Raw genomic sequence first — 12,890 nt, forward strand, 5'->3', positions numbered from 1 at the left:
GCCGGGCGCGGCCCGGCGCGTGCGCGCGGGAGGGGGCGACGTGCCCACGTGGCCGCGAACGGGAGGGGTCGGAGGGGCCCCGGTACCGGGAGTTATGGGGGGGAGATGGGATTTGCCTCCCCACACATCTGCTCCCAGGGGCTGCACCGGGACCCCCTTCCCGGGCCCGCGGTGCTCTTGGGGTTCCCTGGGGTTAGTAACGGGGGAGGCGGGGCGGGATATGACCCCTCCCAACCCGGCTCCCCACTCCATTCCCGATCCCGCAACATCTCCCGGGATCCCCGGCTCTCCTTGGGGGGTCCCGCTACCACTGTGAGCACCGGTACCAGTGTGAGCACGGGGGGGCTGGAAGGTGCTCCCCATCCCAAGGTTCTGTGTTTCTTACCTGGATCCATCCCTGTCCCAGCTTTCCCGTGGCCTCAGGTGCTTTCTGCATTCCCAGGAATGTCTCAGGCTGGTTTCCTGGGGGAGGTTGAGTCACCCCGGGGCATCTCTGAGGCTCTTGAGGCTCCCGGATCCCAGGCTGGGATTCCTGTAGGATTCCCAGAACAGCCCCATGCTTCCCTGAAGTCCATGGTAGGAGGGAAGGGAGGGATTGGGGGAATATGGAGCCATCCCAGGGGTCTCACACAGCACCACCACCACCCTCTCCCAATTCCCATGGGAAAACACCAGTGGTGGTTCTCTCTATGCTGCGTTTCCATGGAATAACATTTCCAGGCCATTCCATGAGCAATCCCAGCATTCCACCTTCATCCTTTTTATCCTTGTTAAAGCTCTTCAGTTTATTAGCTAATTATTATTCCACTCTCTGGCCAGAGCTCTGACCATATGAAAATTCATGATCTTTCCTTAAAAAAAAAAGGGATGTTTTTCCAACCCTTTCTTTCTCATATTCTTAAAAAGCATCAGTTTTCCTTGCCCTGGGAGCACAATTGACTTCCCCGAAACCTGATGGGGGAAGGAAGGAAATAAATCCACCATTTCTTTCGGACTCCAAGACCCCCCCCCCAGCTCCACCTGGAGGGATTTTTCCTGGAAAATGTGGCATTCTTGCCGGGAAAGGTCCCAGATCCAGTGGCAGAGCATGAGGGCAGCAGTTACTCCAGGAAGGAGGGAAGACTGGGGGAATTGTGAATCAAAATCTGCCTTCCAGGAAATAACCCAGTTTTCCAGGAGGGTCACAGCATATGCCTGGGTGTGTCCCTGCAGGGGGTCAGATGGGGACAGCTTTCCTGGTGGAAATAGCAAATAAAGGGGGCTGGGGGGTGGCTCAGTGGCTCCTGACCCCTGGTGTGTCCCGTACCAGTGGCTCCTGTCCCATCCTGGTGTCCCATGTCCCAGTCTGGAGCCCCGTCCCACCCCAGTGGCTCCTGTCCCATCTCAGTGCTCCATGTCCCATCTTGTGTCTCATCCTGTCACTTCCTGCTCCCTCTTGGCTCCTCCTGTGCCTTCTGCTGTCCCATCCCAGTTCCTCGTATCCCATCCTGGTGCCCCACATCCCTTCCTGGTTCCTTCTGTCCCTTCCCAGTGGCTTCTGTCCCACCTTGTGTCCCACCCTGATGCCCTTACGGCCCATCCCACTACTTCATGTCATCTTTCAATACCATATCCCACCCAGATGCTTCATGTCCCATCCTGTATCCCAGTGCCTTCTGTCACATCTCAGTACCCAGTGTCCCATCCTGTCACTTTGGGACGGGTCCTGATGCCTCATGTCCCATCCCAGTGACTGGTGTCACATCTTGTTGGCTCCTGTCCCCTCTTGGTTCCTCATGTCCCATCCTGACATTTCCTGTCTCCTCTTGACTCCTCCTGTCCTACCTCCTGTCCCATCCCATCCCAGTGGCTGCTGTCCCATCTTGGTGCTGTGTGTTCCATCCCAGCACTTCCTGTCTTATTCTGCTGCCTTGTGTCCCATCTTGTGTCCTCTTCTGGCACCTCATGTCCCATCCCATCCCATCCCATCCCATCCCATCGTCATCATCCCATGTCCTATCTGTCACCTTGTGTCCCATCCCAGGGCATCCTGTCCCATCCTGGTGCTCCATGTCCTCCTGTATGGTTTCCCCTTGGCCCCTCCTGTCCTGTACCATGTCCCTTCCCAATGCCCTGTGTCCCATCTCACTGGCTCCTGTTCCATCCCAACTCCTCCCATTCCATCCCAGTCCCACCTTGTGTCCTACCCTGTCACTGTGTGCTCCATCCCAAGGCCTTGTGTTCCATCTTGGTGGCTGCTGTCACCTCTTGGCATCCCATATCCCATTCCAATGTCCCATCACAGCACCTCCTGTCCCTTTCCAGTGTCCCATGTTCCGGTGCCTTGTGTCCAGTCCTGGCACCTCATGTCGCCTCTCAGCTCCTCAAGTCCACTCCCAGTGTCAGGGTCCTGGTGGCTCTTGTCCCATCCCAGTGTCCCATCCCTGCTCCTCATGACCCATCCCAGTGTTCCATGTCCTGTCCCTGTGTCCCATGTCTCATCCTGGTGTCCCCAGTCCCATTCCAGTGTCCTGTGTCCCACCCCAGTGTCCCCAGTCCCCTCTGCCCCTGCCCTGTTTCTGTCCTTGTTCTCATTCTACCTGTTCCCACTCTGATTCCCTTCCATTCCCACTCTTTTTCTGACCCATTCTTGCTCTCATTCCTGTCTGTCCCAGCTCATTCCTGCCCATTCGCTGTCTCATTCCTGCCCATGCCTGCTCCCATTCACACCATTCCCACCCTGATCCCATTCTCATTCCCTCTTATTCCCTCTCTTTCCTGACCTTTCCCTCTCTCATTCCCATCCATTCCCTGTCTAATTCCCCCCATTCCCGCTCTGATCCGTGTCTCCGGTCTCTCCTGCAGCGGCAGCAAAGAAGAAGCCAAAGAAGGGGAAGACGCTGACGCTCACGGATTTCCTGGCGGAGGACGGGGGGGGCGGGGGGGGCCCCACCTACATCCCCAAACCTGTGAGCTGGGCTGATGAGACCGACGACCTGGAAGGTGAGCGTGGCATTCCTGGAGCCAGGATGGCATTCCCAGCTCTGGGATCGACATTCCCAGCCCCCAGAGCAGCATTTCTGGAGCCAGGGTAGCATTCCTAGCCGCCAGAGTGTCATTTTCAGCTTTGGGATTGGCATTCCCAGTCCTTGGATCAGCATTCTCAATCTGTGGGGCACCATTCTGAGCTCTGAGGTTGGCATTCTCAGCTCCCAGACTGGCATTCCTGTTTCAGGATCAACATTCCCATGCCCTAGAGGGGCATTCCGGGATCATGGAGGGCATTCCCAGCTCCCAGACTGTCATTCCCAGCTCTGGGTCAGTGTTCCCAGCTCTTGGAACATAATTCCCACCTTCCAGATTGGCATTCCCAGCTCTGGATTGGCATTCCTAGCTGCAAGTGGCACCCACAACTGGAAAAATCCAGTGGCTGTTCCTTTCTTGGGGAATAATGAAGCTGGGAGAGCCATGTGAGTTTTCCTTAGGGATGAGACTCAATGTCCAGCAAAGTGTGGGAGCAGAAATGAAGTATTGAGGGTTTTGGGGACTGGATTCACCAGAGCTTCCCACTGAGCCAGGCTGGAATCCAGACAGGAATGAATCATGGAAAGCCATGCCATGGGATTTCCTATCCCTGCCTTGGCTGATCTGATGGCATCAGGGCACCTTTTCCATGGATTTACCAATGCTGCTGGCAGTTGCTATTGCTCTGCTGGACTCCAGTTCCCTCCAGTTGGGTCTGGATGACTCTGGTTTCTTCTCATTGCCACCAGTTCCTTTCAGCTGCCTCCATTTGGGTGGGTTTTGGGATGATTTGCTGACTCCAGTTGACCTGGCCAGCTCTGGATGGCCCCAGTCAGCTCCAGTGGGCTCTGGCCAGGTGCGTCTGTCTCCACATTCCGGATTTCTCTGCAGTCTCCACCACATGGCACAGCAATGATGACGATGTTTACCGGGCGCCTCCGATCGACCGCTCCATCCTTCCCACGGCCCCGCGTGCCGCCCGTGAGCCCAACATCGACAGAAGCCGCCTCCCCAAATCCCCCCCGTACACGGCATTCCTGGGAAACCTGCCCTACGATGTCACGGAAGAGTCCATCAAGGATTTCTTCCGAGGGCTCAATGTGAGTGACATTCCAGAGGGTGGGAATGCCATGGGAACCTGGGGTGCAACTCTTCTCTATCGGACACCCATATCCATTGCCACGGGAATTTCCTGGAATATTGGAGTCTGTAGGTCGATCCTGAGAGAATCCCGTGATTCCTCAGCCATGGATCAGCCATTTTTGCTCCTCCAGTGGGATTGAGGAGGCTCCAGTGGGGGGTTTCCCTGTGGAATCAGGTGGAGGTTAGACTGGGAGGGGTGGGGTAGGGCAGCTCCCAAATTCAAAGAAAAGAGCATCAAGAAGCTCATGGATCACACACAGGTGTTGAAACCACAGGGAAATTAGTCCCAAATTGGGGAAAACCAGGTTTATTCCCATTTGAACCAATCCTGCTCTTCTGTCTCCAGCTGCACACCTTGGCCTTCCTCATTCCTTTTTCCTCTTCCTGGCATTTGTTATCCTTTAAATATAATTCCATGGATGTGTTGTGGATTCTCCTTTGGTCCAAGGATCCTACATCCTGGCTTTCCAAGAGGTTTCCCATCAGGAAATCATCCCCAAAAAATCCAAGGGATGCTCTGGGGACCCCATGACCCCCTGGGATATCATTTTGGAATGTTGGTGGCTGCTGATACTTCCTAGGGCTCTGACCAGGAATAAGCAAGGAGCTCCCACACTTTGGGAGCCAAAATCCAGCGAAAGGAGGTTGTGGGCTATCCTGTGTCCATGTGGGACTTGTGCTGGACACATCCAGGGCTGGTTTTCCACTGGGATGAACTCTGAGATGGCTCCTGCTTTCCTGAGCCAGGTTGGAGACTGCAGAGCATACCCTTCCCATTGTTCCCAATGCAGCTGCCAGAGCTGGAATTCTCTTCCCAGTCCCTCAATCCAGAAATACTGCTGGGACTCCCCTCTTCCCTTCTCATGCATGAGGAACCTCCTCAATCCCTGGATATCCATGAGTTGCTCCATCCCAGATCCTGCTACCCTTCCGCATTCCCCTTTGGAAGCCAAGATCCTGAGGGGAGCTTCCCTGCCTTCCCTCCCTTCGCAGATCAGCGCCGTGCGGCTCCCACGGGAACCCACCAATCCTGAGAGGTTGAAAGGTTTTGGATACGCAGAATTTGAGGATATTGATTCCCTGTTCCAGGCCCTGAGCCTTAATGAAGAGGTGAGTCAAATCCCAGCTTCCAGGAGCACATCCTAGGGCTTAAAGGAGCTCCAAGGACCTGGAGAAGGATTTGGACACGGGCCTGGAGTGATGGGAAAAGGTCAAATGGCTTCCATCTGGAAGAGGGGAGGATGGTGGGATATGGGGAGGGAATTTGCAGCCCAACACTCACTTCCCACTGTTGTTTCCAGTCTTTAGGAAACAGAAGGATACGAGTGGATGTGGCGGATCAAGCTCAGGATAAAGGTGAGCGTCCAGCTGAGGACACGGATTGAGCAGGGTAGGGATGCAGGGAGAGTGGCCAAGGGCGCAGCCCCAACCCTGCCCTGTTTCCTTCCTTTACTTTTAATTTTCTTTTCCTTTCCCTCTCCTTGTCACTGCTGTCTCTGTGTCCCTGGCTCACGGCAGATCGGGACGATCGCTGCTTTGGCAGAGACCGAGATCGCTTCCGGGACTCAGAGCGGTTTGAGAGCGACTGGCGCGCACGTCCAGCTGCTCCCGATGCCTTCGATGACTTCCCCCCGCGCCGGAGTGACGATGGATTTGGGGACAGTGAGTGAAGGGAACAGGCCCAGCATTCCAGGCACTCCCTCCTTCCCCTGTGTCCTGGGAACCAGCATTGTCCCAGGATCCAGGAGCACCTGACACTGCTCTGCCTGAAGTTAGGAGCCACCCGAGCTCATTCCTACCCTGAGGTTGTTCATTCCCATCTGGTCCTCATTCATTCTCAGAACTCAGTCCCACCTGGACCTAATATATTCCCAGAACTCATTCCCACCCTGAGCTTGTTCATTCCCCATGAACATTTGGAGTTCATTTGTTCTCAGCTCTCATTCCTACCCCAAGCTTATTCATTTCCAAAACTCTTCATTCCCACCTGAGCTCATCCCCAGTCTGTAGGGCTAAATGGGGCCTCCTCTCCCATGTGGAGCAGTACCGGGATTTTCCTCCTTCCTCGTGAAATCTGTGCTTATCCCAGTAAAACCCCATTCCACTTCCAGGATATCGTGATCGCTACGATGACCGGTATCGGGACGGGCCACGACGGGACATGGATCGCGGCTTTGGGAGCCGGGATCGCTATGATGACCGCAGCAGGGATTATGACCGAGGTGGGAATTCCCAAGGATTTTCAGGGGCAGAAATACTGGGAGTGAGACGCGCCTCCATGGCCAGCAACCGGGAATCTCCCAAATTCCCGGACTCTTGTCACTGGGAATCTGGGCTGCATTATCCCTAGTCCCTCTCAGACAGATCCATCTCTTTCCCCAGGCTACGATTCCCGAATAGGCAGTGGCCGGAGAGCCTTTGGAAGCGGATACCGCCGGGATGATGACTACCGTAGCTATGAGGATCGTTATGACCGGCGGGATGACCGGATGGATCGGTGGAATTCCCGGGATGATTACGGCCGGGATGATTTCCGCCGTGAGGACAGAGGTGGGGTGAAACCAGAGCTGTTCCTTTGGGAAAAGTTGGATAGAATGGGAATGATCCCTTGGAAAAGGTGGGAGCAATAGGGAATGGTCGCTTGGGAATGGTGGGATGTGATGGGAATGGTCGCTTGGGAAAGGTGAGATGGGATTGGAAGGGTCTCTTGAGCAATAGGGAATGGTCGCTTGGGAAAGGCAGGATGGGATAGGAATGATCCCCGTGGAAAGGTGGGAAGGACAGGGAATGGTCTGTCAGGAAAGGTGGATTAGGATGGAAATGTTACCCATGGAAACGTGAAAGAGAGTGGGAATGATCCCTCAAGAGAAGTGGACTGGGGAAGGGGTAGTCCCTTGGGAATGGTGGGATGGGATGGGGATTATTCTGTCAGTCCCAGTACTGGTGCAGGCAAGATCAGTGCCCATCGGGATCTCCCGGCTCATTCCCAGGTCCCACCCAGAGACCGAAGCTCAACCTGAAGCCCCGCAGCGCTCCCAAAGAAGAGGAAACTTCCGGAGCTCCTGCTGCCCAATCCAGCCGGGCTGCTTCCATCTTCGGGGGGGCCAAGCCTGTGGATACAGCGGCTCGGGAGCGGGAAGTGGAGGAGCGGCTCCAGAAGGAGCAGGAAAAACTCCAGCGGCAGCTGGAGGATGACAAGAGGATCGACAGACGGCCCCGGGAAAGGTGGGAATGGTGCCTTGGGAAAGAGGGAGTGGGATGGAGGTGATCCCGTGGGAAGTGCTGGGAATGGGAATGGTCTCTTGGGAAAGGTAGGATGGGTAGGGAATGACCACTTGGTAATGATGGAATGGGCAAGAATGATCCCATCCAAAGGATGAGAGGGGTAGGGAATGGTCTGTTGGGAAAGGGGGTATGGGCTGGGAATGATCCTGTGGCAGAGGTGGGGATGGGCAGGGAATAATCTCCACAAAGAGGTGGGATTGAATGGATGATTTCTTGGGAAATTCAGGGCTGATCCCCACAGAGAGCTGGGAGGGACAGGGTATGGTCCCTCCCCATGGAAAAGTAAGTGGGATGTGTGTGAATGATCCCTTCATTCGTAAGTGGTTCATGCGAGGTGGTGCTCATTGTATGGGAAAGGTGGGATTGGGCAGTCATTTCCCAGGCTTCTCATCCTATATCCACCCTATCCCAGGCATCCAAGCTGGCGGAGTGAGGAGAACCAGGAGCGATCCCGGACAGGCAGCGAATCCTCCCAGAGCGGCCCTACAGGACCCTCAGGAACGTCCGTGGGCTCTGGCCCCACTGGCCGGAGTGAGTTGGGATCTGGGGCAGATGGAGCATCCCAGCCCAGGGTGTCCAGCAGCTCCCACATGGATTTGTGTCCCCCCAGCCACACGGAGGAGGGAGAGTGAGAAATCCCTGGAAAATGAGCCCCTAGGAAAAGAGGAGGAGCCGCCCTCACCACCCCCCAAATCCCGGGAGGAGAAGCCCAAGGTGATGCCAGCACCACCTCCCAAGGAAAATGCCTGGATGAAGCGGAGCAGCCAGAACCCCCCTGGCAATTCCCAGAGCTCCGACTCAGAGCAACCCTCCCCAACCAGGTGGGTGTCCCAGGACGGAGTGGCCTGTGGGGGGTGCTTTTCCAGCCCAGAGCATTCTGTGGGTTCCTGGTTTTCCCTGGGGGAGGACCCCAAGGGCCGGGAGAAGGGGACACCCCAACATTGCCAGGGATGATCCTGTAGTGCATCCCAACATTTCTGCTGCCCATCCCAGCTTTCCTAAGCCCCATCCCGATATTCCTGTATCCCAGAGATGTTCCTGTGCCCCATTCCATGGAGTCACTGCGATGCCCAGTGGCCCAGGGGTGTTCCTGCCTCACATCCCAATATTCCTGTGTCCCAGTCCAGTGTTCTGTGGCACATCCCAACGTTCTTGCAGCCCATGGAGGCTCTTCTGCCCATCCTAACCTTCCTGTGCTCCCTCCCACCATTCTCAGGTGTGCTCCTGGAGTCCATCCTGATATTCCCAGGGCCCAGGGATACTCCAGTGCCCCACCCCATATTCCCAGGAATTCCCTGTGTACCATTGTAATATTCCAGTGCTCAACCCCAACATTCCCAGGCCCTATCCCAACATTCCTAGGAATGGGGCCATCCAGGGACCCCCCCTGATGCCCCTCCCCCCTTTTCTGCCTCCCCAGTGGGGGCCCCCCCGGCCCCTCCCCCCCTGGAGATGACGGAGGCCCCCCCAGGACCCCCCAAAGGAGAGGTGAGAATGGTTCTGGAGATTTGGGGGAGTTTTGGGAGCTTTTGGGGGGCTCAGAGGGTGTTAGGGGGAGCTCAGGCGGCTTTGGGGGGACTCGGGGGGAGGTTGGTATCGGGGGAGCTGGGAGATTGAGGGATTTTGTGGGGGTTTTGAAGGGGGTTGGGGGGATTCCAGGGATGTCAAGGCCTTGCTGGGAGGTTCAGGAGGGCTTGAGGGGCTCAGGGGCTTTTGAGGGCTGTGACACCCCCCCTTCACTCTTTTCCAGCAGACGAACTGAAGCCAGAGGGGGGCCGGGAGAACACCTCCAAGGGCCGGAGCTGCAGCCGCGGCCCCGTGGGAATGGGGGACCCTGAGAGGTGAGGCCTCCCCCAGACCCCCCTCAGGAACCAGGAAGCCCCCCCAGGCACTGGGAATTTCCCCGGGAATTGATCTCTGCCCTCTGCCCCGCAGGAGAGATCCCCGGAAGGAGCACGAGCCAAAGAAACTGGAGGAGACCCCCCCCTCTGTAAGGATTCAGGGGGACCCAAAATGGGGAGGGGGGGACCCCCCTCAAATCTCAGCTTTGGGAGATTTTGGGGAATTTCCACCATAACTGACCTCCCATGCCTCCACTTAACTGGGGAGGCTGCGACCCCTCTTTAGGATGAATGAACTCCCAGGGGACTTCAACCCCTCACATCTCATTTTTTGAGGTATTTTGGGAAATTTTCTGCTTCACTGCTCTCCTCCCTCTGCCCACCCCTACAGTTCAGCAGTCTGGGGTACAAAAGGGCAGTATGAGACCCCTTTTGGGGGTGCTATGACCTCCCCCCCCTTTTTGGGGTGAATGACCCCCTGGGTGTCTTCATCCTCTTCAAATCTTGTTTTTTTTGAGGGCTTGGGAAATTGTTTTCCAATAATGACCCCCCCGGCCCTCTCAGCTAAACCACCCCAGCAATTTGAGATGTCTCTGGCCCCTTCTGGGGGGCTGTGACCCCTGGTTTTGGGATGTGTGAGCCCTTGGATCCCCCTGAAATCCCATTTTTGGGAATTTTTCCTGGTTTTCCCTGCAGTTCAGCCACGCCAGCAAATATGCCGCGCTCTCCATGGATGGGGAGGATGAAGGTGATGATGAAGAAGGAGCTGAGTAAAAGCTTCCTCCCCCTCCTCCTCCTCCTCAGCCGCCACGGGAACCTTTGGAGATTCCCAAAAATCCCAACCTTGATCCAGGCGAGATGGAAATAAAGCCTAAAACTCATCAATGCCCTCAGCTACGGCTTCTTAAATCCCAAAAAGCCCCACCCTGAACGCAAGGGAATCACCCCAGAATCAGCATGGTGGGGCAGGAGGGGTAATTCCCAGAGTTTTCTCAAAGGAAGAGCAGCCCCCCTCCATGTTTTCAATGGAATAAGGGGTGAGGAAGAGCTGGCCTTCCTCCCACCCCACTCACTGGAGCTCCTCCAAAACAGGGATGGGGAGGCATCCAATCCCCCCCAAATCCTTCAAGGTCTGGGGTCCCCCTCCACCCCCCATTTTCCTCCCCTCTGGAATGTCGATTTTCGCCTGGGCACCTTTATCATCCTCCTGCTCACAGGTGTCCCCCCAGTTCCCCTGCCCAGTTTTTGGGATGCAAACCCCACCCTTTACACCGGAAAACCTGGATTTCTAACCCAGAGCCTCAAGATAATTCTGAGATTTTGGGATTTGGAGTGGGCTGTAAAAGTGTAAAAAGAACTTTCCCAGAGGTTTTGGGAGGTCCTGGGGGAGTTTTGGAGTCCCTAGGGGGGTGTTTAGGGGTTCTCCCCCAGGTTGGGGGGCTGTTCTGTTTTCTCCAATAAAATGAGCTTAAAAAGATCCAGAAAGCCCTAAATCCTTCTGCCCTTCTCCTACCCTGCTCCAAGGGATACGGGGCAGTTCCCAAAGCCTCCCAGGGGGAATTTCCTGTCCCAACATTGGCCTTCCTCTCTGGTGAAGAGCTTCCTTTTCCCTTCCATCCTTCTCTTTCGTCATTCCATTCCTCCTCCTTCCTCTTCCTTGTCCCACTGACTCCTCCTTCCCCATCCTTCTTTATTCTTGCTTTTCCTTCTTCATCCTCCTCCTTCCATCCTCTCTTCCTCCTCCCCCCTTCCTCTTCCTTTTTTCTTCCTCCTCCCTCCATCATTCCATCTTCTTCCCTTTTACCTTCCTCTTTCCACCTCATTCTTCCTACTCCTTCCTTCTTCCCTCTGTCCTTCCTATTTTTCCTTCTTCCTCCTTCACTTTCCTCCTTCCATCTCCTTCCTCCTCATCCCTAATTCCTCATCCTCTTACTCCTTTTTCATTGTTCCTCCTTCACCTTCATCCTGATCTGCTTCCCTCCTCCTCCTCTGCCCCTGCTGATTAACGGTAATTAACTGGGGGCACGGGCATAGCACTGAGCCCTGGGATGCACCCCCCCCCCCGGCCCTTCCTCTTTCCTGGCTCTTCCCAACCGCTGGAATGCTGGAACCCGCCTCCCCCACCGCTGGAATGCGGGCCCCCCCCGCGGCGGCTCTGGCCCTACAAAGGGGGGTTTGTCCTGGCCGGGGCGGGGCAGGGCAGGGGGAAGGGCCCCAAGGACTGCGAGGACCCCAGGGGCTGGGAGAAGGGGACCCTGACAATTTCCACTGGGAGGGGCGCCTGATCAGGCCCCCCAGTCCCTTCTATACACCCCAAAACCCTCAAACCCAAATCCTCTTCCTGCACCCCAAAAAGCCGCTCCCCAGTTCCCCTCCTGAACCTCAATTCCCCCCGTGCAACCCAAAATGTCCCCACTTCAATAAGCGCCACCCCAACGCCTCCCAAAACCCCCTGTACCCTCATTCCACCCTCCCCAATTCCTCCCCTGAAACGAGCTCCCCACAGAAGCATTCCGAGGCAGGGGGTTGGGGTTCCTGCACTCCCCCGGGGAGCCCATCCGGGGCTTGTGTGGGGTCCCTCGAGCCCCTCCAAACCTACATCCCCTGCCCTGAGTTTGGGGGTTGCAGGGGCTGAGGATCCATCCCCTTTCCCACCGAATTTGGGGATCCCGTGGGGGAGTCTCAGCCTCCCCCTTGTCCTCGACTTTAGTGGTCCCCATGGGGTGGGTCACACTCCTCTTTTCCCCCCGAGCTCGGGAGTCCCTGTTTAACGGGGGGGCGGTGGGAGGAGGAGGATGAAGAGGGCGGGGGCAGGGCCGGGAAGGTCCCGGAGGGGCTCGGGGGGAATTTTGGGGGATACTGGAAGGGAGAAAGGGGGAAACTGAGGCAGCGTCAGCAGGGGAAGATGTCACCCCGTGCGTGCCCTCCCCGTGTCCCTCTCCTCGTCTCCCCTGTGATCCTCCCGGTGTCCCCTGCCCGTGTCCCCCCTGTGTCCGTGTCCCCGCCGTGTCCCCCCGCCGTGTCTGCCCCCTGTGTCTCCTCTGTGCGTCGCCCGTGTCCCCTCCTTGTCTCCCCTATGATCCTCCCGGTGTCCCCTCCCCGTGGCCACACGTATCGTTCCCGTGTCGTCCCCCCCGTGTCCCCCCCCGTGTCCGTGTCCCCCCCCCCGGCACGGGAAGCGGCTCCGGGCTCGCGGAAACGGCCCCTCCCCGCGCGCCTTCGGCCACGGAGCCGCTCGCGGGACCCACGGGGAGCCCCGAGCTTCCCGCGGGAGCCCCTGGGACCCCCCGAGGCCCCCGTGGAGCTCCTCCATGAAGCCCCCCGGGGCCATGGGGACGCTGCTGCGCGCGCTCGGCCGCCGCGATGGCCCCGACACGGTAAGACCGGGGGGAGGTTCCTGTGTGGGTGGGGGTCCCTCGTGGGGTGCGGGAAAGGGGAGCTGGGTGCGGGGGGAGAAGCGGCGGGACCCCCCCCCTGGGGCGCCCCCGCGGGGTTCCCCCGAGGTCCGCTCCAGCCGCCCCCTTCCCACGCGTGACGCTGGGTGGCCGGGGGTGGAAAGTCGCCTCTGACCCTCCCTCCGCTCCCCCCTCTCCCCATATTTTCCCACGCTCACCCCTC

At 57.3% G+C, this 12,890-nt stretch overlaps 2 protein-coding genes across 5 annotated transcripts in view; both read left to right on the forward strand.

Moving 5' to 3' along the window:
- Nucleotides 1-10,159, forward strand: part of EIF4B (eukaryotic translation initiation factor 4B) — a 10,662-nt gene extending 503 nt beyond the window's left edge. The window contains exons 2-15 of one of the 4 annotated variants that reach the window (XM_015652015.3): nucleotides 2,845-2,982; nucleotides 3,895-4,103; nucleotides 5,140-5,256; nucleotides 5,448-5,502; nucleotides 5,665-5,808; nucleotides 6,258-6,368; nucleotides 6,529-6,696; nucleotides 7,137-7,371; nucleotides 7,844-7,962; nucleotides 8,042-8,252; nucleotides 8,852-8,919; nucleotides 9,182-9,272; nucleotides 9,367-9,421; nucleotides 9,969-10,159. In XM_015652015.3, coding sequence (XP_015507501.1) covers nucleotides 2,845-2,982; nucleotides 3,895-4,103; nucleotides 5,140-5,256; nucleotides 5,448-5,502; nucleotides 5,665-5,808; nucleotides 6,258-6,368; nucleotides 6,529-6,696; nucleotides 7,137-7,371; nucleotides 7,844-7,962; nucleotides 8,042-8,252; nucleotides 8,852-8,919; nucleotides 9,182-9,272; nucleotides 9,367-9,421; nucleotides 9,969-10,046 — 1,799 coding nt within the window. In that variant the 3' untranslated portion in view covers nucleotides 10,047-10,159. The remainder of the gene's footprint in view (nucleotides 1-2,844; nucleotides 2,983-3,894; nucleotides 4,104-5,139; nucleotides 5,257-5,447; nucleotides 5,503-5,664; nucleotides 5,809-6,257; nucleotides 6,369-6,528; nucleotides 6,697-7,136; nucleotides 7,372-7,843; nucleotides 7,963-8,041; nucleotides 8,253-8,851; nucleotides 8,920-9,181; nucleotides 9,273-9,366; nucleotides 9,422-9,968) is intronic. The other 3 variants (XM_015652016.3, XR_001525197.2, XR_004500386.1) reach the window with 3 other exon arrangements.
- Nucleotides 10,160-12,488: 2,329 nt separating this feature from the next.
- TNS2 (tensin 2) overlaps nucleotides 12,489-12,890 on the forward strand; it is a 14,180-nt gene continuing 13,778 nt past the window's right edge. Inside the window, exon 1 of the mRNA XM_015652008.2 lies at nucleotides 12,489-12,649. Coding sequence (XP_015507494.1) covers nucleotides 12,584-12,649 — 66 coding nt within the window. The 5' untranslated portion in view covers nucleotides 12,489-12,583. The remainder of the gene's footprint in view (nucleotides 12,650-12,890) is intronic.

The sequence above is a fragment of the Parus major genome, linkage group LGE22 (genome assembly GCF_001522545.3).
Source record: "Parus major isolate Abel linkage group LGE22, Parus_major1.1, whole genome shotgun sequence".
NCBI lineage: Eukaryota > Metazoa > Chordata > Aves > Passeriformes > Paridae > Parus > Parus major.